The sequence below is a fragment of the Tetrahymena thermophila genome (genome assembly GCF_000189635.1).
Source record: "Tetrahymena thermophila SB210 genomic scaffold scf_8254555, whole genome shotgun sequence".
Classification (NCBI taxonomy): Eukaryota; Ciliophora; class Oligohymenophorea; order Hymenostomatida; family Tetrahymenidae; genus Tetrahymena; species Tetrahymena thermophila.
In genome coordinates, this window is record NW_002476326.1 from 432,534 (window position 1) to 458,983 (window position 26,450).

Consider the following 26,450-nt stretch of genomic DNA (forward strand, 5'->3'; position numbering starts at 1 on the left):
ATTAATTTTAAGTTACAATACAAATAAAGAGACATGTCTTTCTTAGTAATAGTGAGAGCTGCATGTTTTAATTAATATTAAAAGTTCGACCTTTTAACTTTATGAATAAGGGAATTTTAAATTTTTGCTTATGAAAAGACAGCAAAAAACTTCTTGATAATTAAAGATTAATCTTTATTTACTTAATTTCAATACCAAATTCTTCATTTTATTAGTTACCATCTCATATAAGTATAAATAAATTGATATTCTTCCTTTTATGAGAGATTAAATATATATTTGCTTATTTTATTAATGTATTTATATGTTAATAATTAGTAAATGCCCATTTAGATTGTTAATTTTAAATATAATTAGTTGGTTTATAAATTGATATTATTTTGTAAGGAGGTAAAATAAGCTCGTCAAAATTATATATTTGAAATGTGTTCATTTAGCAGTTAATTCCAAAAATTAGTCTTGTTTGCTAAACTCAGAGATAGAATTAATTGGCTAATATTTCAAAAATTTAAAGGAACTTTTTGTTGTTAGAACAAACTAAGCAAGTATAAAAATAGAAAAATTTTAGAAATTTTAAATAACCAATATGTTATTGTATTGATAAGCTTTTAGTGCAAAACTGATTTTTGTAAATAAGACAATTTATGTGAGTAATTGATTTGCGACATCGAGATATGATGATTATGATGATGTAGCTTTGCATAATTATTCAAATTTTAGAAGAATATTTTGATATCCTATTATCTATCGAAAGTGATTGATGGACTCTATCTAACTACATGGGGAGTAGTTTTTATTTATTTAATGAGTGTTGTAGCTGTAAATCAATGCAAAAATAAATTAAATATATTTAAATATCTCAAGCGACTCAACAAAACAACATAAGTATTTTTATTATACTTAGTTCTTTGTATTTTATGGAGGGTAATATATTATTGGAAGTAACTTACATTTAGAAATTCATTAATTTCATTTTTTGTAAGCTATTATAAAGACTCATACGCATAATATGGGAGCGAATTGTTGGGTAAATTAGCTTAAGTTTGTGGAAAAAAAGAGTAGCAATTTAAAAATATTAATGGAGAAGAGAAGGTGAAATAGACTTGTAAGCGAAATCATCTCAAAAAATAAGCAATATTAAAAACGTGGATTAGAATTATAGGGGACAGAAAAAAATGATTAAATATTGAGTGTATTGTGTGATTTTTGAATTGACTTGAACAGAGAGAAATGGACTATTTAGAAAAAGAGATTCAGATTTTATTGGATTAAAAAATAATTAAATTTTGAAGTCATTTACATTAAAATTGAAAACAATTTGTGGAACTAAGGTGATTTTGTATATACAAATATCTGATTGGTGTAAATAATTAATAAAAGAAAGGTATTTTATGTATTCTGAATAAATCTAATAATATATGGTTCGCTTGCTTGCTTGCCTATGTATGTATGCATGAGCTGTTTCTTTTTCTTTTTTTATTTAATTTTTAATAAGAAAATATTTGAAGAAGGCAAAAAATAAGCAAGGAGTAATATCATTAACTTTATTAAATTTTACGAAAAAAGACAATTAATTCAAAAGGGAAGATTAGTTAAATTAAAATAAATGATCAAATTTTTTGGGATGGATGGGGTATGCGAAAATTTAAAATAAGAGAAGAAATCATCCAAAAAAGAGAAGAAAATCAAACAATATAATTTGAAAATGAGACGTCTGTCTGTCTTAATTATCAAAAATTTAATAAAATAATGAAATATCCCAAAAACCTTAATTAAGATTAAAAAGAGTTCTAAAGAAAAGAAAAAATTAGTAATAAATAATCAAAAAAAATTTAATAAAAAAAACTTTATTGTCGCAAAAAAAAGAAATCTTCATAGTACATCGAAGATTTAATACTCAAAATTCATTTAGAATTGCCAACATAATTTAAAACCAACCTTTGAAAAGAGAGAAAGAGTACCCCTCAAACTAATTAAATGTCTTTGGATTACAGTGAAAAAATGTAGAGTTAATAATAATAATCTTAACTCCAACAAGCTTAAAACTAACACAACTACCTCTTCGAAAACATAGGAGCTGAGTGTATTTCTTACCACAACGACGAAGAACCCGCTATCAATTACCACTAACATTACCACTAAGCTTAATAACAAGCTGCTTAATATCCCTTTGCTGCAGCTGCTGCTATTCACTCAAATCCTTTGAAGGAAGAATAAATTTATTTCCTTCCTCACACCAAAACCACTGGAACATCCAACGACTTCCACAACAACAATTACCAAAGCTATAACTACAACTACAATTATCAAACTAGTACTCCTAGTTAATAATAGTTTGCTACTCCTTTCTCTCTCGGTATTACTGGTGCTTCTAAGGCCAGTCAAAACACCTAAGGTAATGCTAATACCTAATCTTCGAATTTTGTTTTCTCAAACAATAACCACCACACTGCAAATACCACCACAGTTAATTAAACTAACAATAAGTAAATTTTTACTGGATTGTAATAATACTCTTAAAAGGCTACTAATAGTTCTTTTGGCCACAACCAATATAACTTTGACATAGCCAATTAAGAAAACATTTTCCTTCCCAACACTCATTCAACTTAATACCAAACTGCTACAACTATCGTTGCTGCAGCTTGCAATCCCTCTACCGCATGCTCTACTTAAAAGACCATCAACCAAGGCTAATTCTACAAGAATATGCATGAAAATATTCCTAGTATTCAAACACTCAACGACATAGATACTGTCTTTTCCAGCACCCATGATCTCCAATCAATGACCAACTGCACTTGCCCTCCCCAGTCTAATAACAACAATTAACAAAATGCTTAATAATTCTTGCAACTTAACCAACTTGTTCACTCAACTTCAGCTCCTGCTAACTACTTCTATAACGAAAATAACAATAACAAGCATTAGGCTGAAGGTTTGATTTTGGATGATATCCAAATCAGTGGTATGGAAAGAAAAGACAGTTTGGAAGCTAAGAATGAAGAATCTATTTCTTCTCAACATTCATTATGTGAAAAATACTCTAAGTCTTCAAAGAATACTAGCCCCATCTTGAATGCCTACAATGCTCCCATTAGAAAGAGCTCTGAGAGCGACAGCGATGCCACAAAGAGCAGCTCAACCCTTGCTTCGAATAAACAATAATCATAATTGAAAAACGCTAACAAATTCTGCATGGTTTCACTCTTAAACTTCTTGACTGACATTCTTCCTAACTCAAAGGAATTCCACCACCTCATTAAATACATCATCCGTGTTAAGGGATCTGGTAAAATGAGACAAAAAGTCGACATCTTTACTCTTGCTCACTTCCGTGTTTTGTTCCTCACTCTCAATGATTGGAACATAACCCAATTAAACAGCAATGACATTAAGATGCACAAGATGATTTTCTCTGAAGTCAATAAGAATGGAAACTGGACCAAAGAAGACCTTGATTTCATGAACTCCATTAAGCAATAATTGCTTTACATTTCAATTTAATTTTTCGAAGACTCAGCCAATATTAAATAAAAGATTCAATCTAAGAGCTGGTAGAACGAAGACACCGCCAAGCACTATATTGAATGGGTTAACCGTATCGCTAAGGGAATTAAGAAAATGTCCTCTGGTGTTTATATTCACCGTTTCTGAAAACAGTTAATAAATTCGCTGATTAAATTTTAGCGAAAAAACACAAAAATTCATTCAAACTCTATGAAAAAAAAAATATACCTCACACTCTCTCATATAAATTAAGCACAAACAAAAAACCACACAATCAATCAAACATTAATTCATAATATCTCATTCATTGTCAAACAAACAACTAACAACCCTTCTTACTTAATTTCGAATATAATAATATCCTATATAAATCCTCTCATTTCACCTCTCACAGTACTTTATCAACCAACCTCCCTCCCTCACCTCATCATTAATTCATATATAACCTATCATTCATTCCCCACAATTTATTATTATTATTATCTCACTGCCTAAAATTTCGCTCGTCTGTTTGATTCAATTCCTATACATCAATCACATTATATCTCACCTCTCACCTCAATTAATAACCATTATTGTAAAAAAACCTTTATTAATAACTATTTCGGACTTTATTTATTTTGAAAATAAAAAGAATGAACAATAATTAAATGAATGCGTGAGTGAAATCAATCATCTCATAACATTTCAATTAATTAATTAACTAACTAATTCTTTAGAAACAAACATTCTTTTTGAAGCTGCTAATCAGAAAAAATACTTTAAGTACATCAAGTTCATAAATAAATAAAGAAAGAAAGAAATATTAATAAAAAATTCAATAATACTTTCATAGATTAATATATAAATATATCTCATTTCACACCTCAAAATTCATTCATATTTACTTTCTCACCATTCGTGTTCAATTTATATATATATTCTCATCCTCGTTTGTCTTATATTAAAATTTCACTTCTTATCTAATTTCATTTTTTTTTTAACTCACTTTCTTTTCAAACTCATAACACTTTTTACTAACCTAGCATAGGTCTTAAATCTTTAATAAAAAACGTTTAAATCCTTATTTATGTATTTATGTTAATTTCACACTAATATAAATTAAATATTTAGTTTTTTGTTTTTGACATTTTGTAAAATCTAAAGACATCTTTTAGTTTTTAATTAAAGTAAATTTACATTAGCTATTTCTTAATTAATAAAAAGGTGTAAGTAGTGGTGGGAATTAAAAATAAATAGATAACATATAGATTCAAAACAATTGTGGCTTAGTTTTTTTTGCCCGTAATACTTATTGAATTCTTCACATTAATTTATCTTTAAAAAGTGTATTTTTGTTTCTAATGTTATTAGAGTCAAATATCAAACACAATTAATTTTAAAAGATTTATAGATAGATAGATAATCAATATAGAGTTTTTGTTAATTTTTGATCCATCAATAAGAAAGCATCATCTCTAAAAGGTTATAATAATACTAAATATTTCATTAAATTAGTAAAATTTAATATCCTAACTTCTAAATTATTTGAAATGATAGACTTAATTTGTGGAGGATGGATGATTAAATTTTCAGATGATATTTAAATTTTTCATTAAATGAGAACTTTGTTTAAGTAATCAAATTACTTTTACAACAGTATTAGATAAAATTTTGTATTCAAATCTAGATTTAAACAACTATTTCATTTCCTTTCATATTTATTCATCTTTCATAAAATAATCTTTTATTAAATTACCCAAATATTTACAAATTCCTTAACTGATTGCTCGCATTAATGCAAAAGTGAGCACTTCCATAAAGGAATAATTCTTTCATAATCAATTAAAAATTTGAATTAAATTTGATTAAATTTTCCATGCTAAACAAATCAAAGCTTTATTTAGTTAATGTAAAAGAATAAAAAACAGCAAAAATGAAGTGTAAATTTACGATTGTAGGACAATCTAAATTTAGAAATGTCAAATTAAATAAATATTTTTGTCCATTTCTTTTTGTGGTATTAGAATAAAAAAGAGGTGCTTGAAATTTGGCCTGGATATTTTATGTTTAAACTTAAAAACCATAAATGTTTGATGAAATCAAATCTAATAAAATTAAGTAATTAATTTTAAAAATTAATTTTTCTACTCTTACAAAAAACTATCAAAATTATCTAGTTATTATAATTTGCAATTTTTTAAAATATTCAACAAAGAAATATAATTGAAAGTAAGTATTTTAAGATGTAATATTTATTAACAACTAAAATATTACGTATTAATTTATAAAGTGATGCTAGTATTTTAGCAAATGAAGTGAATGCTCAAAGAATGGTAATAAATTTTATTAAAATTGAGAGTAAATATAAAATTGAAAATATAAGTTTGTCTTGCTCAAATAAAACAATTAAAATCTAACAAATCACGAAAAATCATTTATCTCTCTTCAAACCATAAAACTAAAAGATATTTACTTAAATTTATCTGAATTTTTTAAAATTTACTACAGTAAAAAGTTTAAAAAATTTGTGTGTATCTGATTTCAAAAAAATAATACGATTATTTAACATAATTATAAATTGTGTAAATTTAAAATTTAAAGTTAAAAACAATATTTTAAAATTTATTTTAGAAGATTTTAAAATATAATTTTTTTTTGTGTTTAAAAAGATATATTTAAAAAGACTCCAAAAGCATCTATTTTAATTAATTCCAATTCATACAAGAAAAATATACCAAAATAATAGATCTAATTTAATATTTTTGATAAAAATAATTACACTTTTAATTAAATTTCGGCAAATAAGCTAGTACTTTTTTATATATAAATACGTTATACTATTACAAATTTGATAGTCTCTAAAATTAATGAGTTAGAAATCTAATAAGTGTTGCAATATCATCAATAAGATTCAATTTGCTTAGATCTATCATAAATTAATTAGTATTAACTTTTTAAAGCTTTATCTTATTTATCAAATTTTACTTTTTCAAAAAATCCATGAGTAAAAAAAAATATCACTTTTTAATATCTATCTATAATTTTTCTTCATTAAGAGCTAAAAATAGTTCAAAAAATATTTAATAAAATTGATTAGAGATAACTAAAAATCACTTTTAATACTTTATAAAACCAAAACATCATTAATTAAATTCTTTTATTTTACTCTTTAAAATGTTAATAGTAAAAAACTTTTAAAAAAAAGCTAATTAATTTTAAAATAGATTGGTAAAAATTCAAACATTTTGACTTATTTAACTAAAATTTTATCATTTTTTAATTAGATAAACTAATTTTAGCCATTCAATTCTATTTTTAGTTTGTTTAATTTTTATGTTTATCTTTATCCTTTAGTTAAAATTAGTTCTTTTTTAAAATTTTTTATGGCTATTTCAGACAAAGCAATGCCTTTTAAATTTAATAAATAGATTTACATAATTTTATTTATTTATCAAAATAAACTATTTAGTCTATTTTTTTGAGTTAAATATGTAAAATATTATAGATTTTTTTTTTAATGTCTAAAGCATTAGATAAAAAACAATATTTGAAATAGTTCTTGAATTATGTTATAAAAATAAATACTCTCTTTTTAATTTGTAAAATAATTTTAATAGGTTTTTATTATGAGTTTAGGTTTAAGAGAAATTAATTTTAAATTGCAAAAAATAAAAATAGCTCATTAAGAATTCTAATAGGTTTTCTATCCGCTAAAAGTATAAGCTTCGATTTATTTGAATTAATTATTTGTTATTTTTGGACTAATATTTTGTTCTAAGATTCAAGTTACGATACAATAGAAAAAAATTTAAACAAGTGTTAAAATTTTTCTTATTTGCTGATAGCTTTTTTACAATTTTCAATCAAATTTTTAAATAACACAACTTTATTTCTGATCAATCTTACAAAAAATGTATTCACCTAAATAAAATTAGAGAGTTATCATGAATCTACTGAAAAAAATATGTAAATAGCAAATCAATTTAATACTAAGTACAACTAATCATAATGGAAATAAATAAGTAAGCTTTTTTGTAGAACTATTAAAGTTCACAAAAAATTAAATAATTAAAAAAGTAGGAAAATTAATTTGTTTCCAATCAATTTTAAAACTTAGAAATATTATGTCCTACCCTATTATCTATTACTTAATAGAATAAAGCTATAAAACAATTATATATTATTTTTTTATTAAAGAAATAGTTCAAAAATAAATCAAAATAATGAAATAATTAATTAGAACTATAAAATAGTTCGTTTATTTTAATTCTTTTTATTTTCTATTTTAAATTTTAGCTTTAGAAACTAACAAAAATTTTTAATCACAAATTTTCTATCTCAATTAAATATTTAACAGTTCTCAATTAATAACTTTATTATTGATAGAATCTATAGTAAATACTATAGCTCCTCAATAATTAAGTACCACTTTTTTAATGGTCTAAAAAAAAATGTTTGAAGGAAAGAATCACAAAGTAGCCCTTCAAAATTGGGAAGATAATCCTCCTAATTTCTGAGAAGTTAGTGTATATTTATTTTTATTATTTATTTATCTCTTATCTAAATTAAAATTTAATACGTTTAAATAGAAATTAAGTAATATTTATGAAGATATTAAATTAGAAATTAATTATTTATATTTTAAATATTTGTTTTTTTATTTTATAAAATAAAACATTAAAATTCCTAGATATGCTTGAATGCAAATTTAATGATATGAGTGGATAGATAGAGATTAGGCTACTGATTTGCAGACGTTGCACAGTAAAATTAAAATCCTACAATATATGTGGTAAAAATTTATTTTATTTGCTAACTTTGTTCTATTAAATTATTCTTTTTTTGATTTTTCCCTAAAAATAATCATCCTATAAATAATAATTTACTTTTTTACAATTAAATACGAAATAAATGCTTTTAACAAGTTTAAATTTTTAATTTGTAAAATAAATTTTACATGCTAAGAATAAAAAATTAGAAACAGGATAATTATCAAAAAAGAGGTTAGTTCTAGCTTGATAATGTCACGTATTTTTTTCAGTATAGAGAAACGTCGTCATAATCAAAAGTTTCTTATCACCCTACTCAAAAGTACCAAACCTACACTTGTTAAATTACAATTTTTAAATCTTTTATAAAATAAAAATATCACTCATTATTTTTCAAAAAAATAATTGCTTTAATATATATTTTTAGACAAAATAAAGCTAAAAGATTTAATTAATCTAAATTTGAAAACCTCACATCTAATTTGTTAGTTTTATGTCTAAATACTTTCTAATCTAATTTTTTAAAGTGTTATTTAAATATTTTCACAAATGATCTATCTAATAATTATTTATTATATTCTAATTTTAGATAATCTTTAATTATTTTAATAAATATTTATTTATTTGTTTTTTGAAATTGAAAAAAAAGATTCATTTCTTTTTCTTATTTACTTATTTTAAATATTTAATGAAATATATTAATTTTTCTAAGAAAAACATTTCGATTTTAAAGCCAAACAAAAAAATAATAAATATTAATTAAAGTAACTAACTAACTAATTAACTAATAATAAATAGTTGTAAAAAAAAAAATCTATTATCTAACTTTTCATTTATTTGTTATAAGATAGAGGTTTTTTTAGAATATTTTAAAATTAACTAAATAAAATGGGAGAATAAGATTAATAAATTTTGTATGTTTACAAATTATTTTACTTTATTCCCTAATTAGAAATGCTAAATTAAATTAATTAATACAAAACATGATCACTATTTAGTAAATACTTATAAAAAGAGCTAAAAAACAAATTTAAAAACTAAGTAAATTATTAATTTGTTTTAAAAATAAATTAAAATTATTAAATAAAAAAATGTAAAATGAAAAAATCATTTTTTATTATTTATTTTAAGTATTAAGTTTTTTTTGTGAAATAAACCAGCTTTCTTAGCAAAAGAATGAATTATCTTTATGTTTTATCAATCAGATAATCTTTTTAATAATAATAAGACTTAAAGCTATATTTTTTATTAATAATTACCATAAACTAACATTTATATGAAATTTTTATCTTAAAATATTATGAAATAAATTAACTAAGAGTTATGGTTTTAATATGGCTGATTTAGCACTAAATACGCTCAAATAAAGTTAGTTAGCTATGGGATTGCATTTGAAATATATAGAACTGTATTACTAATTATTGTTTAAAAAATAAAATTTTGGCTTTAATCCTAAAATTTTAACAAATTCTATTTTTATTTTTAGCATTTAATGACAATAAACATTCAGTTTATAAGCTAGTTATACATATTTTTAAGATTTTTTAAGATATTAAGAAAATTTCTTAGAGTTTATTTGTTAAATATTGTGATCATCTTCACTTGCTTGATAAATCTATCAGTTTATCTACTTTACCAAGACTCATTTAAATTCCAGGGATAATCCACTCTCCACATCTGCATTATAATCCATCTAATTTAATTTCACCTACTTTGTTTTTACATTTTGGACAGAGTAAGTTATGATCCCACTCTTCAGCTACTCTATTTTTAATCCATTCTACTTCTTCAGAAATATATATCGATGTGCATTTATCTTTTTATGTTTGTGCTTCATGTTCAATATCTTCTTTCTTAAACAATTACTATCTGCACTACTTGCATCTATAAATAAATTTTCTTTACTAAGTATCCATTTCCTTTATTATTTTTAATTGATCAATTCTAAATTTAAAGTTTATTTTTTCTTTCCAGCTTCTCCTATTTTATCTTTTATATTTGCTTTTATCTATCAATACTATTAAATTATACACTTTTTGATTAATTCTATGTAGAAATTCTTTTAGAGTTAGAGCGAAATTTCTAATTAATGTGAATAATTACACTTTAGAAAGATTTTATTTAATTTAATCTTCATAAAAAACAATCAAATACAAAAAAAACTATTCAATCACCACTTTAGATAAAAATAAATTAATATGGTAAATTGATTGAATTTTTAATTTTTTAGTTAAATTTTTTAATGAACTATCATTTTTATTTTTTAAAAATTACACTTTAAATATTTGATATTCCTCAGCAATTTGTATAAAATGATAAAAATGAATCACTTGAATAAAAATTATAAATTTTAATTTATGCTTTGATTTCTTATTAGATATTAGAATATTTAAACAATTTGTAAAGGAGAAAGAAATTTTTTCATAAGTAAATCATAATTATTGAATATAACTTAATCTTAAAAATAAAAAAATAGAAAAGCGCAATGGAAACCAATAATTAACCAGTTTTAAATAAATAAAATGATGTTGAGCGATCAATGAGAGAATTTGAGAATGCTATTTAATAAGGGAATTTTTATGATGCAGTTGCAAACTTCATTAACCTAATAAGCAGCGGAAGTTAGTTTGATATAAAAATAGATGAAGTGGATCTTAATCAATTAGATTAAATAGACGAAGAAAATGAAAATTAAAAAAAGTTTTATAGCAATTCAGATATTTATTAGAATGTAAAAGGAATAAATTATGAATAGATTTACAACTAAAAAAAGCAAAATAGCATGGCAATCAATTAAAACTATTAAAACTAGATTCCATAATAGATGAATAATAATTATTAAAATAATGTTAACAACAATTAAAATAGAAATGGCTCTAATCAAAACATAGGTTATCAAGCAAACTAAAATAATATTTAAATATAGCAAAACATGCCAAACGTTTAAGGCTATGAAAATTTTAATCAGTTTAACACTTAAAATAGCGGTAATCAAAATTTTAATTTTGGAGATTAAATTATCGATAAATCAAAATTTACTCCTCATGAATAAGCATTGCTCCTTTAGAAGTTTTAGATGAATGAATATTAACTATAAAATACTAGTTTAGATGACTTATTCGCTCAATATATTATTTAAACATAGCAGAATCCAATTTGATACTATATTTGTATATTAAAACTAAAAAAATATTAAATTTTTAAAGCAAGTTTTATAAATGTTTTTATCACTTCAGTATAAATTGATTAACTAATTTTCGCTTTGTTAATCTAGATTTTTCATATAAAAGAAATTAGAAATTTATTTTTTAATATCAATTAAAAAAAAATCAACAATCTTTAATTATTATTTTTTTATAAAATATTTTAAATTGATTCACATAATATTAAAAATTTTTACAATCAAGAAACACCAAATTTATTTTTTAAAGGTTTCTTTTATATTTTCAATTTACTTAAACTTTTAAGTTGGTTAGTATTAATTGCAATCAAAAATAAATAAATAAATAAATAAATACATTTTTTTTAAATTAAATAAATTATAATTGTATTATAAATAAGGAAATAACATTTTATTTTAAAATATGCCTAATATATCTGTTTTTGAACATCTATTAATCTATGGTTTTATTAATTTAATACATATTTTTGGAGTCATTACTCTATTTACAATATTAAAAGTTAATAACTATGGACATCACTTGCTTTTTAAGAAATTCTTTCTCTCAATTTTAGAAATATTATAGAGAAAACTATTTCTTTTAAAAATTATTTAAATTTATAGTAATAAATGAATATTTTACCCAAAAAATCTATAAAAATATACTTAGGATTATTAAAAATTATTTAATTTAAGTTTTAAATAATTATTTTCCTTTTTATCATTTATCAGAAAGAAGTTAATAGTATTTTCTAACTTATTTCACCAATACCTATTTTCTTTTTTTAAAAAGTCTTCTTTTCTGATGAGATTAAATTTTATTATAACTTAATATTTGATTCATATTTTGTATCCAGAATATACCCTAGCATTACTATTCTGATAATTTTATTTTAATTCATTTATTATTTTCTTAATAAAATACTCAAAATATTACAATTCTCATTAATGTTATTTTTTCTTTTACATTTTAAAAATAGAAATGATTTTGGTTAAAAAATAAAATTTTTGGTCTTTGAATACTAAAATAATTGTTAAAAAACTAAACTTTTATTAGTTTAAATATCTTTAAGCTTAAAAATGCAGTTAATTAGTTTAGTAAAGATATGAAAATTTTAATAATATTTTGATAAAATATTTTTAAGAATTTAAACAAGAGAAAGAGATTTTTATTTGTCATTTATTTATTTTTGAATTATGTAAAATTTACTTTTTTAAAAAACATTAAGGAAGAAGAAATTACTGTTAAAAATTTAAAAGAAAGTAAGGCATATTTTAGAAATAAATAATTAAATAGAAGTGCCAAAGACAATATAAAAACGTTGAAAAACTAATTCATTTTGCAAAAAAAAAAAAAAATAGGTAGAAAATAAATAAAATAATAGATTCAAATATGTAATACGATTATATTAGCGATAATTAATCTGTGTCATCAAAAAGATCAGATGTTACACAGTCTCACTTTGGATATTTACCAAGTAACCACCATGCTGTAATTAACTAGCATTTAGCTTTCACTGATCCGATTTTATAAAATAATGTTAATGAGGTATGATAATGTTGTTAGTTTTAATAATATCACAAATTCTATTTTGAATACTTTTGATTCTTATTTACCTTTTTTTATAAAATAGAAACCATTTAGACCCACTTTGAAGTAAACAAACATGTACTTATAAAAGTCAGTAGTTTTTGATGTAAAAAACATTTTGTATTGACAGTTAAAATTAATTAAATGTTAATTATAGTTAAATAGCCAAGATAGAATTAAAAAAGAATACTAATGGAAACCTACAATTTAAAAAAGCTACTTAAATAAGGAGAGTAGTAATACATACGACATTTATCCTGGTAAACCAAGACAAAACCACTAATAATCCAATCCTCATAGAAACCCAATTTTGCAAGGAGACGAAAAGAGCTATTATATTAAACAATAAAAAGTTAGAAAAGAATTTGCTCCAGTGAATCAAATAAATAGATTACAATGAAAGAAATACCAAAGCATTTTAAATAACATCAACATAATTAAAACAAAGAATAAAATTAAATAATATTTATTTTAAATTATTTATTTACTAATTATATTAGTTGACATTTGACGCTCTTATATTTGAATAAATTATTTAAGCCAATCAACTAATTTATTTATATGAATATTTGCATTCTAATATATACTTTTTTATCTGTTTGTTTGAAGTAACAAAATAAATTTCAGGGCTTTTAAAAGCTAAGATTTTTAAATTGTTTTATTTTTTATTAGTAAACTTTTATTTTATTAAATTTTATCTAATTCATTAAATTTTTGAATCATTTTATTTATTTGGTGTAAAATTTTATAAATTTAATGGTGAGTAAAGAAAGTACTTTTATTGATTAGTTTAAAATCAAAAATTAATTAATTAATTAATTAATTGGCTGAATTTTTATTTTGTAAATCTATTTTAAGGATCAATTAATAATTTCCTTTATTAATTTATATGATTTAAATAATAAACATTTAAAATGATAATTCCTTGGTTTTAAATTGGCTAAGTCTCTAAAATTTATTTGATATATTAAGCAAATTGCTTTTATTTGATATCAAAACCCTTGAAAATTTAATTGGTTTTTGTTTGAGTGGAGATAGGTATGTATGTATGATTTTTATTTGATTTCTAAATGTAGGTTAGGTTAGGCAAATAATTAATTATGTGTGAATGTGTATAAAAAAGGTGGCTTTCAAGCTCTTCTGCTTGAACAGAAAAAACTCATAAAATCTCTTAATTTTTGAGTAAAAAAACAAATAAGAAAAGCAAAAATTAACTATTAAATCTTATTGTAGAATACAATAAATAATTTGATAGTAAACATCGTAACATAAAACTCTAAAAGTATTTTTTATAGGTTATAAAGCAATAGGTAAAAGCGAAGATGCTTTAAACTTTAGATATGTTTGGAATACCTATTCAGCTGAGATTTAACAAAATGTAATCTCATAAAACAATATTTGGCGGACTAGTCACATTAATAGTTATTCTTTTGATAACTCTTTACTCCTACTCTATTCTTAGTTAATGCATTTAATTTTAAAAACCAAATGTTGTCTTTTAAGAAAATCTTATTACATCGCCAGATGATATGATATTCGATTAAAATTAATACACTTTAGCATTGGGAATTTAGGATTAAAATTTTGTCCATTTCATTGATGAATCTATTTATTATTTAGATGTTTAACTTTTAGATACTTCTTAAGTTTTGAATTAATCAACAAATCAATATGAACAAGTAACAAATTCCCAACATATTTAAATGGAGCCATGCACTTTAAATCACTTTTAGGTATCAGGGACATAGCAATAGTTCTAAAATCTATAATACACAAATCTTTATTGCTTTCCGTTAAATTTTTAGATTAAATTAGGCGGATAATATGGAGCAATCGACTACAAAAGACTACAAATTTAGGTTAAAAGTTGTTTAGCTAATTGCAAAGACACATCTGTGATATAATAAAAATTAAGCAGCGTTGCTTTAGGATTGTATTATGTTAACTACATCATTCAACCTAATGATTCTAATAATCCTTTTCAACCAATTGTATAAAGTTCGTTGTGGAGATCTGAATATTCTGTTTTAAAAAATGTGAGTACTTACTTTAGAAAAACTACTGTTAGTTCAGATTATGGACTTATTACAGAGAGTTTAACGCATGATATTCGTATGATATATAGTTATGACAGAGAAACTTAAACAGCAAAAACGGACAATACATTTTACCAAATGTTTATCAGCCTAGAACAAAATAAACAATCTGAATACTTTAGAACTTACTTAAAACTACAAAGCGGCTTTTCTTTGATTGGTGGTATTTTTAATGTACTTTTCCTTTTAGGATTTATATTATGCATTCCAATCTAGAAAGTATCTTTAGAGTATAAGATGGTCAGTTATTTTTTTCAATTTTAGAAAAAAAGAGAGGAAAGTAAATGCTAGCTGTAAATTCGTAGTGAATAAAATCCGAGCTCAAGATAAACATTAAATCAATAGTTATTTTCAGGGACTATGCAACCAAAATTGGCTAACTAAGATTGGAATAATTTAGACATTGAGTATACTATGCAAACACCTGCTTTGGAGATTTCAAAGAGGAAAAAAAAACCTAATTTGCCATATATCAACAGAAATGAGGTAAAAAGAAAAAACTAACTTGATAGCGCTGCTGAAAGCATAAACCAAACTCAGAATAATTTTTATTTTAGCTCTTAGCATGAAAAGTTTCTCATGAATAATACTAATATTAGTGGGTTGCAGTACACAAATATAAATTTTAATCAAAATCAATCATAAATTTAACAGCAGCAGCTGCAAGAAAAGAGCTACTAATAAACAGAATATGTTATTGGAATTTAAAGAGTAAAAGAAGTTTTTACTAATGCTTATAAAGCATTCAATTCAATAAAATTTTCGTTTTATGGATTAGTTAAGTCTAAGCTATAAAATTCTTTAAACTTCAATAAGCCTTTTTCCAAAATGATAAACTATGGAGTTGAAAAACTGTATGACCAGCTTGATATCTCATTTATATTAGCTAAATTAATTGAAATTGAAAAGCTCAAATACCTCCTTCTAAATGAAAATTAAATCAAGCTCTTTGAGTTTATATCAAAGCCTACTCTCTATCTCTAAGATTTTGAAAATGAAAATTAGAAACGCCAAGTGAAAACCGATAAAGATTCATAACCAAATATGCCTTAAAATACAGCAACAGAAAAACTAAATAACAAAAGAGCTTAATTTGAACGATTTTCTTTGCTTAAATCGACAACCTAAAATGAAGAGTAAAAAGCAAGAGAAGCAGAAGAGGCATTTAATTAAATTTATAAAATAGAGAAATCTTAGTCAGTGATTGATAAAAGATTGATAAGACTTCTTGATATGGAGTTCTTTGTAGACTTAGAAATGAGCCAACCAATTAAATCATCCAATTCAAATATTCAAAGCAATTAATAAACTACTCAACTTGTAGATACAATGTTTAACACAAATAATAATGCTTAAAAAGAAAATATATTAAGTAATGGTATTAAGTCTAATTAAGATATATTATTTACAAAATAAAGACTTTCAGATTAAAATGATGTAAAAATAGAGTTGGAGTCTTCTCCTTAAAAGTAAGAATTCAAAAAAATCCCTTCAATCCCTAATCATATTATTTTAAAAACTAATGACGAAAACATTTGATTTTATTAAAAATATAAAAATTTATTAATTTTACAACAAAAAAATATAAAAAATAATAATTGGACCATATAAACAAATTTTGTGATACATTTTCCTATCAATAAACTAGCTAGTTAGCTATCTAACTACCTATCTATCTTAACTAACTCTCCGAATAACAATTATTTATATTCAAATATCAACTTTACTATAAAATATTATATATATTACTGCTTAATCAATTAAGTATTTAATTAATACATAAATTAAATCAATATGTTTGTAAATTTAACGACACATACAAAATATACTTTAAAACATAAAATTCATTTAATCTAATTAAGTTATAAAAAAATTTTTCATTTTTAATTGAATAATTAAGGTTATTAAATATATTTTTTTTTAAGAAACAATTATTTTTATAATTACAGTGAATGATAATTTTTTTTAAATAACAGTAAATTAAATCAATATTTTTCTATGAAATTCTAAAGAACAAATTGAATGAAGCAGGAGATCGAATAATAGAAAGATGATGTATTTAAAAATTAGAAAATTAATAGAATAAATGATGAATTAATATGAGATATTAATTTTTTAATTAACTCTCAAATGTTGCTTTAAATTAACAAAATTTAAAAAAGTTTTAAAAGTTTTATTGATGTTGTATTTTTAAATTGAAGTTTAATGAATTTAAACTAAAATTGAAATCTATAAATTAATTATATATTATATTTTAAGTTAGAAGTAACCAATTAATGATTTAAATATGATTATATTAATCAATAATTATATTATTAATTACTATTAATTTGCTTACAGTACCTTAAAAATTTTAAATTTGGTTACATACACTTTAAATTTCAAACAAAAATGGAAATGGACTAAAATGAAAATATTTTTTTTTATTTTTGGGTATATACTTTATTTAAATTCTTAAAGATTGCTTGTTGAATAGAAATAAAAAAGATAAGTCAACAATTAAAGTATGATAATGGATATAAAAAATTTAAAGCATGCATAAAATTTTAGAATATATTTATTTATGACCAAATAAGCAAACTATAAATGACACAATATATGATTACATTTGATTGAGATGAAACAGATAAAATTGTATGTAGATATAATCAAATAATAATAATAATATATAAAATATCACATATAAATGACGCATAACATATTTTAATATCTTATATTTTCTTCTTTTAGAAACTATGTAGAAAAAGAAATTTAAATGGAAATATCTTTCTGATAGTTAAAAATTAAATTATTAAAAATAATAATTGATAAATATTGAAAAGTTTAAAAAAGGGAAAAAATATTATGGCTATTAATCCTGGTATATTAATTGCTTTAACAATAGTTTTAGCAACTATCTTTTTATTCCTCAAGAAAAAAAAAGGTATCTTAGTTTGATTCATAAGAAAAGGAATTCGATGCTATCTAAAGAATATTATAAAATTAAAGAAATAAAATTTTATTTTTGAATTTCTTGTTCATTAGCCATTTTGTTTCATAGAAACTCTGCTAAAAATTTTTTAAAGTTTACTAAACTATAAACATAAATTTATTCCACTTGACTCAGCAGTACTGAATTAGCAATACAAACATCTAAAATAAAATAGCAGCCACCAACTAGAAAACAAAGCACATATATCTAACTAAAATGCTTTCATTTATTTTTAAGAAGTGAATATATTTTAATTTTGGAAACGAACATAATTTATAAATTTTAAATTAGACCTCATGCTTAATTTATCCTCAAGCAATAAAAACCTATTTACTTATTTGGTAATAAAAGCAAACGAAATCCTTATAATTAATTCCTTTTAATTTCATTTTAATAATTATTTTATTTCATATTTATTTTTATTTATTTTAGGAACTGCTCCTTCCAATTCAGCTTTAGGCGTAGTTGGACCCAATGGAAAATTGAAAGTTATCCTTAAAGAAAGATAAACTCTTTCTCATGATACCTTCAACTTTGTCTTTAAGTTACCTAATGAAGAATAGATTTTTGGTGTTCCCGTTGGAAATCACTACATTATTCAGTAAGATAGATTATTTGATATTAGCAGATTTAGTAAAAAATTAAATATTCTAAAATAGTGCTAAAGTGAATGGTGAAGATGTTAGCAGAAAGTATACTCCTACTTCTGTAGTAAACCAAAAGGTAAATAAGCAGTTTTTATTTAATTAAAGAAAAATATAATAATTGAAATATAAAATAAACAAAATAATTTTAATTTACTTCATACTTTTATAGCAGAAAATGATTATATTAGAATAGCAAAAATTGCTTAAAAATAAATAAATTGATTATAATTTGCTTAAAACATATTTTCAAATAGCTAAATTATTTATTTTTTTATTTATGAATTTCTTTATCTATTTAAAAGGGCACTTTTGAATAAGTCATTAAAATCTATCGTCCAAATGTTCATCCTAGATTCCCTGAAGGTGGTTAATTGACTCCATATTTAGAAAAGCTTCCCGTACATATCTATTTCAAAATAACTTATAATTTTATTTTCTTTTTTTCATTTAGATTGGATCTGAAGTTGAAATTACTGGCCCTCATGGTCATTTAGAATATTTTGGAAATGGTAAATGTGTTATAAATAGAAAGTTGGAAAATGGAAAAATCCAAAAGAAAACTTTTAAAAAAATGTACATGGTAGCTGGTGGTACTGGACTTACTCCTATGTATTAGATTATTTAGCAAGTCTGCAACGACCCTAGCGATAACACAGAACTTTACTTACTCTATGCTAACAAATCTGAAGTAATTAATTAATTAATATAAATTTAATTTATATTTTTAAATTCAATTTTAATTAAACAGGAAGATATTTTGCTTAGAAAAGAACTTGAAGAATATGCTAAGGACAAAAGATTCAAGCTTTTCTACACTCTCGATACAGTAAATAAATAAATAAATTTAATTGAATCATAATATTAAAAACTTTTTAATATCAAATATAGCCTCCTTAGGAAGGATGGAAACACTTTGGTGGTTTTGTAACTGCTGATATGCTCAAGCAATGCTTCCCAGAAAGAGATGATAATATACTTTGCTGTTCATGTGGTCCAGTTCCTATGACTAATCTTGCAAGAAAACTTTTCTTAGAATTAGGATTTAAGGAAGAAAATTATTATAAATTTTGAAAATAATTATTAATTTATTTGTATTGCATTGGCTTATAAATGTTATGCTTTAAATCATTAATTTATTAGAAAAACATCTCATAAATAGTATATTGGAAGTCTATAATTTCATTTAAAGAAAAGATAAAATAAAGGCTCATTATAATATTCTAATTCATTATTTTAATTCTTAATCTACTTAATTGAAAAATTAATAATTTTTACAGATTTAAAAAGTGAATGAATGAGTAGCTCTTAAATATTTTTTAACAACATTATAATTCTTCATCCACTACAAAAAAATTTATCATCATTTCAAAATAGAATATTCTTAAGCACAGCAATTTTAAAAAAGTAAATCAAATTTCTTAAATTATTTTGTATTTATTGATAAAATTTGAATAAATTTTAGGGAAAAAAAAAAAACATAGCATTAAGAAACAGAAAATAAAGAAGAACAAAGATTTAAATATTGAATTAAGTAATTAGAAAAAAATAAAAAATATTTTAATCATTTAGTTAAATAAAAAATTATATTATATAATTAATCATATATCCACTAACTTAAATTTATTAAAATCATTTGTTAGAATAAATTTCTCAACACAAATAAAGTTTATACAAAAAAATAAAAATTTTGAGTAAAAAAAAATGATTAAAATATAAAAATATATAAAAAACAAAAATTATTTTATTTGATTAAGATTAAGATTAAAAACAATAAAGAAGCAAGCTAATTGTAAAAAAAAAAATTATCATTATTATAGTTGTTGCCAAATTTTAAATTAGAATAAATTTTTAAACAAAAATTATAAATTTAAAGGAAATAGAATGATTTTTATTTAAAAAGTGGAAAAATAAATTATAAAGCAATCATACTATTTGAGTTAATTAAGATTAATAGACTATAAAGATGATAAATTGTTATTAAACTAAATAATCTTTTATTTTAATCATATTTACTAAACATTAATTTATTGAACATCCTATTTTAGAATAAACTTTTTTTAATCTGATAACTCCTTCTTAGGATATTAATACTCGAGTAAGTTTTCTATAATTTAAAAGAGTTCTTCTGCTATTTTAATTTTAGATTTTTTTCTAGATACTGATAAAGATATGTGATTATTAAAGATTTCCTCTTCAGAAACATCGAAATAAGCAAGTGGCAGTCCGTTGAGTTAAAATATTTTGTTTTTTAGATTCCTTTTTCCTATTAGGGATCCATCAACATTTTGATAATTTTTTCCTGTGATTTCTATACCAATAAGCTTATCTAGTCTTTTTGAGTATAAAAGGATATCAATTTCATATAGATAAATCTTTTAGTTTGTTAATATTATGAATTCGTCTTCTAAATTTTATTATTTTAACCAATACATCAAACTATTCAGACTAATTAATTCTTGCTTTAAGTGTTTTTGATTAGATTCTAAATTATATTCTTAATTGAATTTTATGCCTGTTTGATTTTTTATCTCAGATTTGATATTTTCAATAACTCCTTTTAAGTTGATAATACTCTCTCTACTTTCACCTTACTTTTACTCAATCAAATAACCCTATAAAATATTTAATTATTCAGTTCAATGTGAATTATTTATAATAATAATAATAAATAAATATTACAGCTCTCATGTGGTCAAGAATTTATTAAAATATGGAAGAGTTAAAGAAATCTTAATTAATAGCTTCTGGCATACAAGAATAGTAGTAGCATAGAACATTAAATAAAATATCTATTTAAAAGTAAGAAATATTGTTAAAGGAATCACTTTCTTTTGTTAAATGTATAAATATTTCTTTGACAATTTAAGGTTTTATTTTCACATTGGTAGAGGGAGATATTAATAGCCATCTGAGTATTTGAGCAATATCTTTGCTTTTTAGAATCTTTTAAATTCTGAAAGATTCAATAATATCGTAAAGCTCTTAAGACCCCTTTCCTGTTTTTACCCATAAATCAATAATTTTTTCTGCAACATTTTCTTATTTTTGAAGCTATTCTTTCTTTGAGATGAAGAAATTATTGAAACTTTATTACAATACATCGTTTATAGCTCCTGTGATTCCTATTGAATAATATAAACTCATAGCTAAATCTATTTCTTAGATATTAGAAAGAACTTCTATAGTCTTTTGCTATTGAGAAGCAAAGAATTAATTGCGGTGGTATCCAGAAAAAAATGTTTGATGAGATTTTTAGATTTTCCAAATAATTGATGCCAAGTGGTAGAGAGTTAACACATAAGACTTAGGGTTGGGATCTTTAATTGGACATTTTTCTAAATTGCTTAGCAATTATAGAATTAACTTAGGAGAAATTATATTTACAAGATCCTCTTCTTTGAAAACGACCATTGACCTGAATAAGTCGCTGCTTTCATTGTAAAACTTCTTGCAAAATACATCTACTGAATTCAATAATTGAACGAAATGGTAGTTATATCCTTTAATTTTGGAAACAACTACTATGCACTCAAAATACTCTCTCCAAATATTTGGGTTAATAATATTCATATAAAGCATTAATTCATTTAAATTTCTCAAAAAGTATATGAACTGCTATTGATTTTTATCATCTAGTTTTTCAAATCTAATTTTTTGCTTCTGCATGTATTTGACTGCTATTTGGATTAACTCAATAATCTTTTTTTATTGATACATTTCTTTATCTCTGAGTTACATAATATAATTCAACTTGTACTTAAATTCAACACATTTATTTAGACCAAGCTTGTTTTCCATAAACTTCATTCTATCTTCAATAGCATCGTTAAAATATTGACTTTGCACTAATTGATCACACTCATCTCTTGTATCACCTAGTTTGATAAATTAAACTTCATGCAATTTATAATACTAACTTTTTTAGTTTTCTATGGAGCATCTAAATCTATTTAAAAATGTTAACTACTAAAATTGCTAGGATTTAGCCCCATTTAATCCTAACTTAAGTAACTATTAACTTATTTACCTAAACATACTTTTTTAGTTTTATATATCTTTTTTTGATCAATAATTTTTGAAATTTAACGAAGAAAAATCTAGATTAATAGTTATAAAGAAAAATAACAAAATAATTTGTTTAGATTTTATAAAAGCCAATAAATGAAAATTATTAACTAAATCAGTATTTATTTAAATTTCTCCTTTTAAAATAATAGTAGAACTATCTATAATAAATATTTATAAATAGATAAATAAATATTGATAGGAGCATTCTTTCATGAATTTATAAGTATATTTATTAATCAAATTACAAATAATCAAAAAAAACGTTTTTTTATAAAATTAAAACTCAAAATTTATTTTAATTTTATTTTATTTTATTTTATAAAAGAGAGAGTGAAATATGTTCAAAAATAAAAATTGAACAAAAATTTATTTAGAATTTCATTAGTCGAATAAATATTTTAGAAAATAAACAAATTAGAGTTAAAATATTAATTAAATATTTAAAATTTTAATTTTCTTTTGTATTTCAAAAATAATTATATCAATGAATGAACATTATTTTTATTTCTCATATTCATTGTATTAATATCATTTAACTAAAATGTATGGGTTTTTTAAATCATGTTGATTATATTAACATCATTTAAATAAAACCAGTAGATTTTTTAAATCATATTTATTATATTAACATTACTTAAATAAAGTGAATAGATTTTGAAAATCTGAAATCATAAATAAACAAACAATTTAATTAAATAATAAAATAATTATTATATGAATATTATATAAAAAAAGTATAATCAAAAACAATAAACGAAGATTTAAGTTGATTAAGTAGCATAAACAATTATTTTTTCTTGCATATCTTGATATATTATGAAATTATAATCATAATATTTTGTAATTTTTATTTATAAAAATATTTTTTATAATTTTTGTCAAAAAATATTTTAGAAAATATTTATTATTTGTTTTTAATTTAAATTTTTGCTTTAAAATAAGTTAAGAGATGATAAATAATGCTTATATTTTATGCAAATACTACCTTTAATTTAAAAAATTTTTGTAATTTCCAAATAAGAAACTTACTTACATAGATTAAAGCTTATTTAAATAAGCTTTCAGAAAATATTAAAATTAGCAAATTTATTAATAGAACTATATCTCTCTGCTATTAAATTTTTATATTATTTATAACTATTGCAAATACATATTATGATATTTTATGTTACTATTGCTTTATTAATCTCTTAAATTATAATTTTAGTATGTATAACGTATTTATGAAATTAATTGTAAGGGTAAAAGAGTCTAAAGTTGAAGAAATATTTAGCTTCATACAGTTTTAAATACAATTAGCAAACATAAAAATATTTTCAAAGATTTGCTTTAGGGAAATGTTTTATTTATTTTTTAGCATTTTTTTTATTTATAATGAATGCTACATCTGAAAAGAAAAATTAAGTTTATTTATTTTTAAGAATAAAATGAGTTTTTAATTTATTAGGCAATCTAAAGACCAGAGAGTATTAAGGCAACATGTATGTATCTATATAATTAATTTAAAATATAAATTTGTATTATTCTATTTTTAAGCTAGAAGACTTTTGCGTAAAATTTAAATATTTATTATAAAAAAGTAAATAATTAAGGGTATGTTATAGATAAATTTACAATCTATTATCTTATCTTCACTAATTTTTTGTAAAAAAAAAATAAACAGATCTTTAAATTTTTAAATAATTCAACAATTAATAAAGTGAAAGAATTCTCAAAAATTGTGAATTTTTTATGATAATTTTTAATTTTTTTCCATTCAAATCAACAATAAGAATTCAAATAATAAATGAAAAAAAATTAATAATTTCCATTTATATTTAATGACCAAAAATCTTATCTAAATACAATAATATATTTGTATAAAAAGAAAAAATGAGTAAATTAATAACTGTTAGTTAGTTAATTAATTTAGAAAATGAATCTACATCCAAATATAGAAAAATTAAAGAAAAATCTAAAAAAATGCTTTTTTAAAACTGGTTGACGCTCCTCTAATGGAATGTCCTAAATTTAATTTTGAAAGAATACGACATGAGTTTATATGAAGAGAATATAATTTATTTTAAGAAAGATATTAAAAGAATGACCTCAATAATTAATTTTAATTGCTAATTATTTATATAATTTATAATATGTGATAACTACAATTGACTTTAAATTAGTTTTAATAAGTCAATGCAAATAATTTATTATATTATTTGTTTTTAATTGCTTGTTTATCGCTAACTAATTTACATTGATAGAAAAGCAATATGATTAAGCTTTCTGAATCTAAATGTTATTAAATTTAATATTTAATGTAACCAAAAGAACACCAAACAAATAAGGTTGTAATTTTAATCAGAATTAAATAAGAGTGAATTTGCTCCAATTTTAGTTCATTTCAGCTTATTCTTATTTAAGTAAATTGGCTCGTTTTCAATAAATTGAAAATAAATACATCTATAGCTAATTTTATTTTTAATGACGTATGCCAGCATTTTATCACCTCTTATTTAAGTCAGAATATTAGGTTTAAGATATTTATGGTAAGAGATGAATTAATTTGAATTATGAAGTGATATGAAATCGTAAATTTATCTTACTATTCTTTGGAATCACATTTAGGCATCATTACTGCAAAATTATTTCGTCATCTAAACGTGAAAAAATTAATTAATTGATTTTTTCTTTAAGTCAAATGCTCTACTGTAAAGTATTCGATAATTAAAAATCTATTTTTTGTGTGTGTCATTATTCTATCTTATTCTAAAATGATAGCTAGATGAATAGATAGATAGATTGATCAATTGACTGATTGACTGTTTAAGTATTTTTAATTAATGTAAATTTGTTGCTTGCAAAGTATCTTTATTTAATTTAATTTATCAATTTTCAGTGGCAGATACTTTTTACCCATAAGCAATAGATTTCAATAAAGTTCAAAGAGTTATTTACTTTAATAAGTTATTGATTTTAAATAATTTAATTCTGGATAACTCACTTTATTTTTTTTTTCTATTTTGATTAGTCAACTTGTAAATTTTTTTTAGTTCCATAAAATACCGATTATATAAATAGTGGTTCATAATTGATATCATTTGCTTAGTGCTGAGTCTAATTAATTCAAATTAAGGCTTAGAGTGTTCTTACTTTCAATTTGTTTCGTAGCAATACAATAAATTTTCAAAAGTATATTTAATGTATAATGAATTTTTCAGAAGTTAATATATAAATAGAAATCTTAAGCTATATTTTAAGCTTAGAACTCTTATTTAACTTCCTATTATAAACTGAATAGTTTAACTAAATAAAACGATTCTAAGTATAGTAAAAGCGAAGTGCTTTTTAAGTTGATTTATTTCAATCTATTATCACTATTAAGCTTATTTAATGACATCACTTATCAATTTTATGGAGAGTCTTAGATTCATTTAGCAATTAAAATTCGATAAAATTTCAGTACCTTCTTAGTATAAAATGGATTGTTGTTTATTGTTTTAAAACAAGTTTGTTTATAGTATATTTTTAAAGTTTTAGGTCGAATTATATTAGTTTTAATTCATTCATTTTTTTTGAAATTTAAAAAAGATTATTTTTACATTAGATATGATTTATGTATGATTTTTCATATTTATAAGATATCAAAAAAGTATTAAGTCCTCATTTAATTGTTT

The 26,450-nt window shown here is 21.9% G+C and overlaps 7 protein-coding genes across 7 annotated transcripts; 5 read left to right on the plus strand and 2 right to left on the minus strand. All coding sequences in view use genetic code 6, as the record gives it.

Moving 5' to 3' along the window:
• Positions 1 to 1,977: 1,977 nt before the first annotated feature.
• TTHERM_00411680 (hypothetical protein) lies at positions 1,978 to 3,657 on the plus strand (the record flags this gene model as incomplete). The annotated part of the gene is made up of 1 exon (XM_001020862.3): positions 1,978 to 3,657. The coding sequence occupies one exon, from the start codon at positions 1,978 to 1,980 to the stop codon at positions 3,655 to 3,657; it is 1,680 nt and encodes a 559-aa protein (XP_001020862.2).
• Positions 3,658 to 9,859: 6,202 nt separating this feature from the next.
• TTHERM_00411710 (dual specificity protein phosphatase, putative) lies at positions 9,860 to 10,177 on the minus strand (the record flags this gene model as incomplete). Its single annotated transcript, XM_001020865.3, has 1 exon — positions 9,860 to 10,177. The coding sequence occupies one exon, from the start codon at positions 10,175 to 10,177 to the stop codon at positions 9,860 to 9,862; it is 318 nt and encodes a 105-aa protein (XP_001020865.1).
• A 451-nt stretch (positions 10,178 to 10,628) lies between these two features.
• On the plus strand, positions 10,629 to 11,421 carry TTHERM_00411720 (hypothetical protein; the record flags this gene model as incomplete). The annotated part of the gene is made up of 2 exons (XM_001020866.4): positions 10,629 to 10,688; positions 10,738 to 11,421. The coding sequence occupies exon 2, from the start codon at positions 10,747 to 10,749 to the stop codon at positions 11,419 to 11,421; it is 675 nt and encodes a 224-aa protein (XP_001020866.3). The 5' UTR covers positions 10,629 to 10,688; positions 10,738 to 10,746.
• Positions 11,422 to 12,514: 1,093 nt separating this feature from the next.
• Positions 12,515 to 13,412, plus strand: TTHERM_000411729 (hypothetical protein; the record flags this gene model as incomplete). The annotated part of the gene is made up of 3 exons (XM_012798827.1): positions 12,515 to 12,970; positions 13,056 to 13,118; positions 13,170 to 13,412. Exons 1-3 carry the CDS (start codon positions 12,815 to 12,817, stop codon positions 13,410 to 13,412), a joined length of 462 nt encoding a protein of 153 aa, XP_012654281.1. The 5' UTR covers positions 12,515 to 12,814.
• An 823-nt stretch (positions 13,413 to 14,235) lies between these two features.
• Positions 14,236 to 16,647, plus strand: TTHERM_00411730 (transmembrane protein, putative; the record flags this gene model as incomplete). Its single annotated transcript, XM_001020867.2, has 1 exon — positions 14,236 to 16,647. Exon 1 carries the CDS (start codon positions 14,335 to 14,337, stop codon positions 16,645 to 16,647), a length of 2,313 nt encoding a protein of 770 aa, XP_001020867.2. The 5' UTR covers positions 14,236 to 14,334.
• A 1,305-nt stretch (positions 16,648 to 17,952) lies between these two features.
• Positions 17,953 to 19,797, plus strand: TTHERM_00411740 (oxidoreductase NAD-binding domain protein; the record flags this gene model as incomplete). The annotated part of the gene is made up of 7 exons (XM_001020868.3): positions 17,953 to 18,031; positions 18,512 to 18,680; positions 18,739 to 18,802; positions 19,029 to 19,124; positions 19,178 to 19,414; positions 19,475 to 19,552; positions 19,615 to 19,797. 7 exons carry the CDS (start codon positions 17,953 to 17,955, stop codon positions 19,795 to 19,797), a joined length of 906 nt encoding a protein of 301 aa, XP_001020868.1.
• A 932-nt stretch (positions 19,798 to 20,729) lies between these two features.
• TTHERM_00411750 (hypothetical protein) lies at positions 20,730 to 22,761 on the minus strand (the record flags this gene model as incomplete). The annotated part of the gene is made up of 2 exons (XM_001020869.2): positions 20,730 to 21,338; positions 21,406 to 22,761. The coding sequence occupies 2 exons, from the start codon at positions 22,759 to 22,761 to the stop codon at positions 20,730 to 20,732; spliced, it is 1,965 nt and encodes a 654-aa protein (XP_001020869.2).
• Positions 22,762 to 26,450: the final 3,689 nt, after the last annotated feature.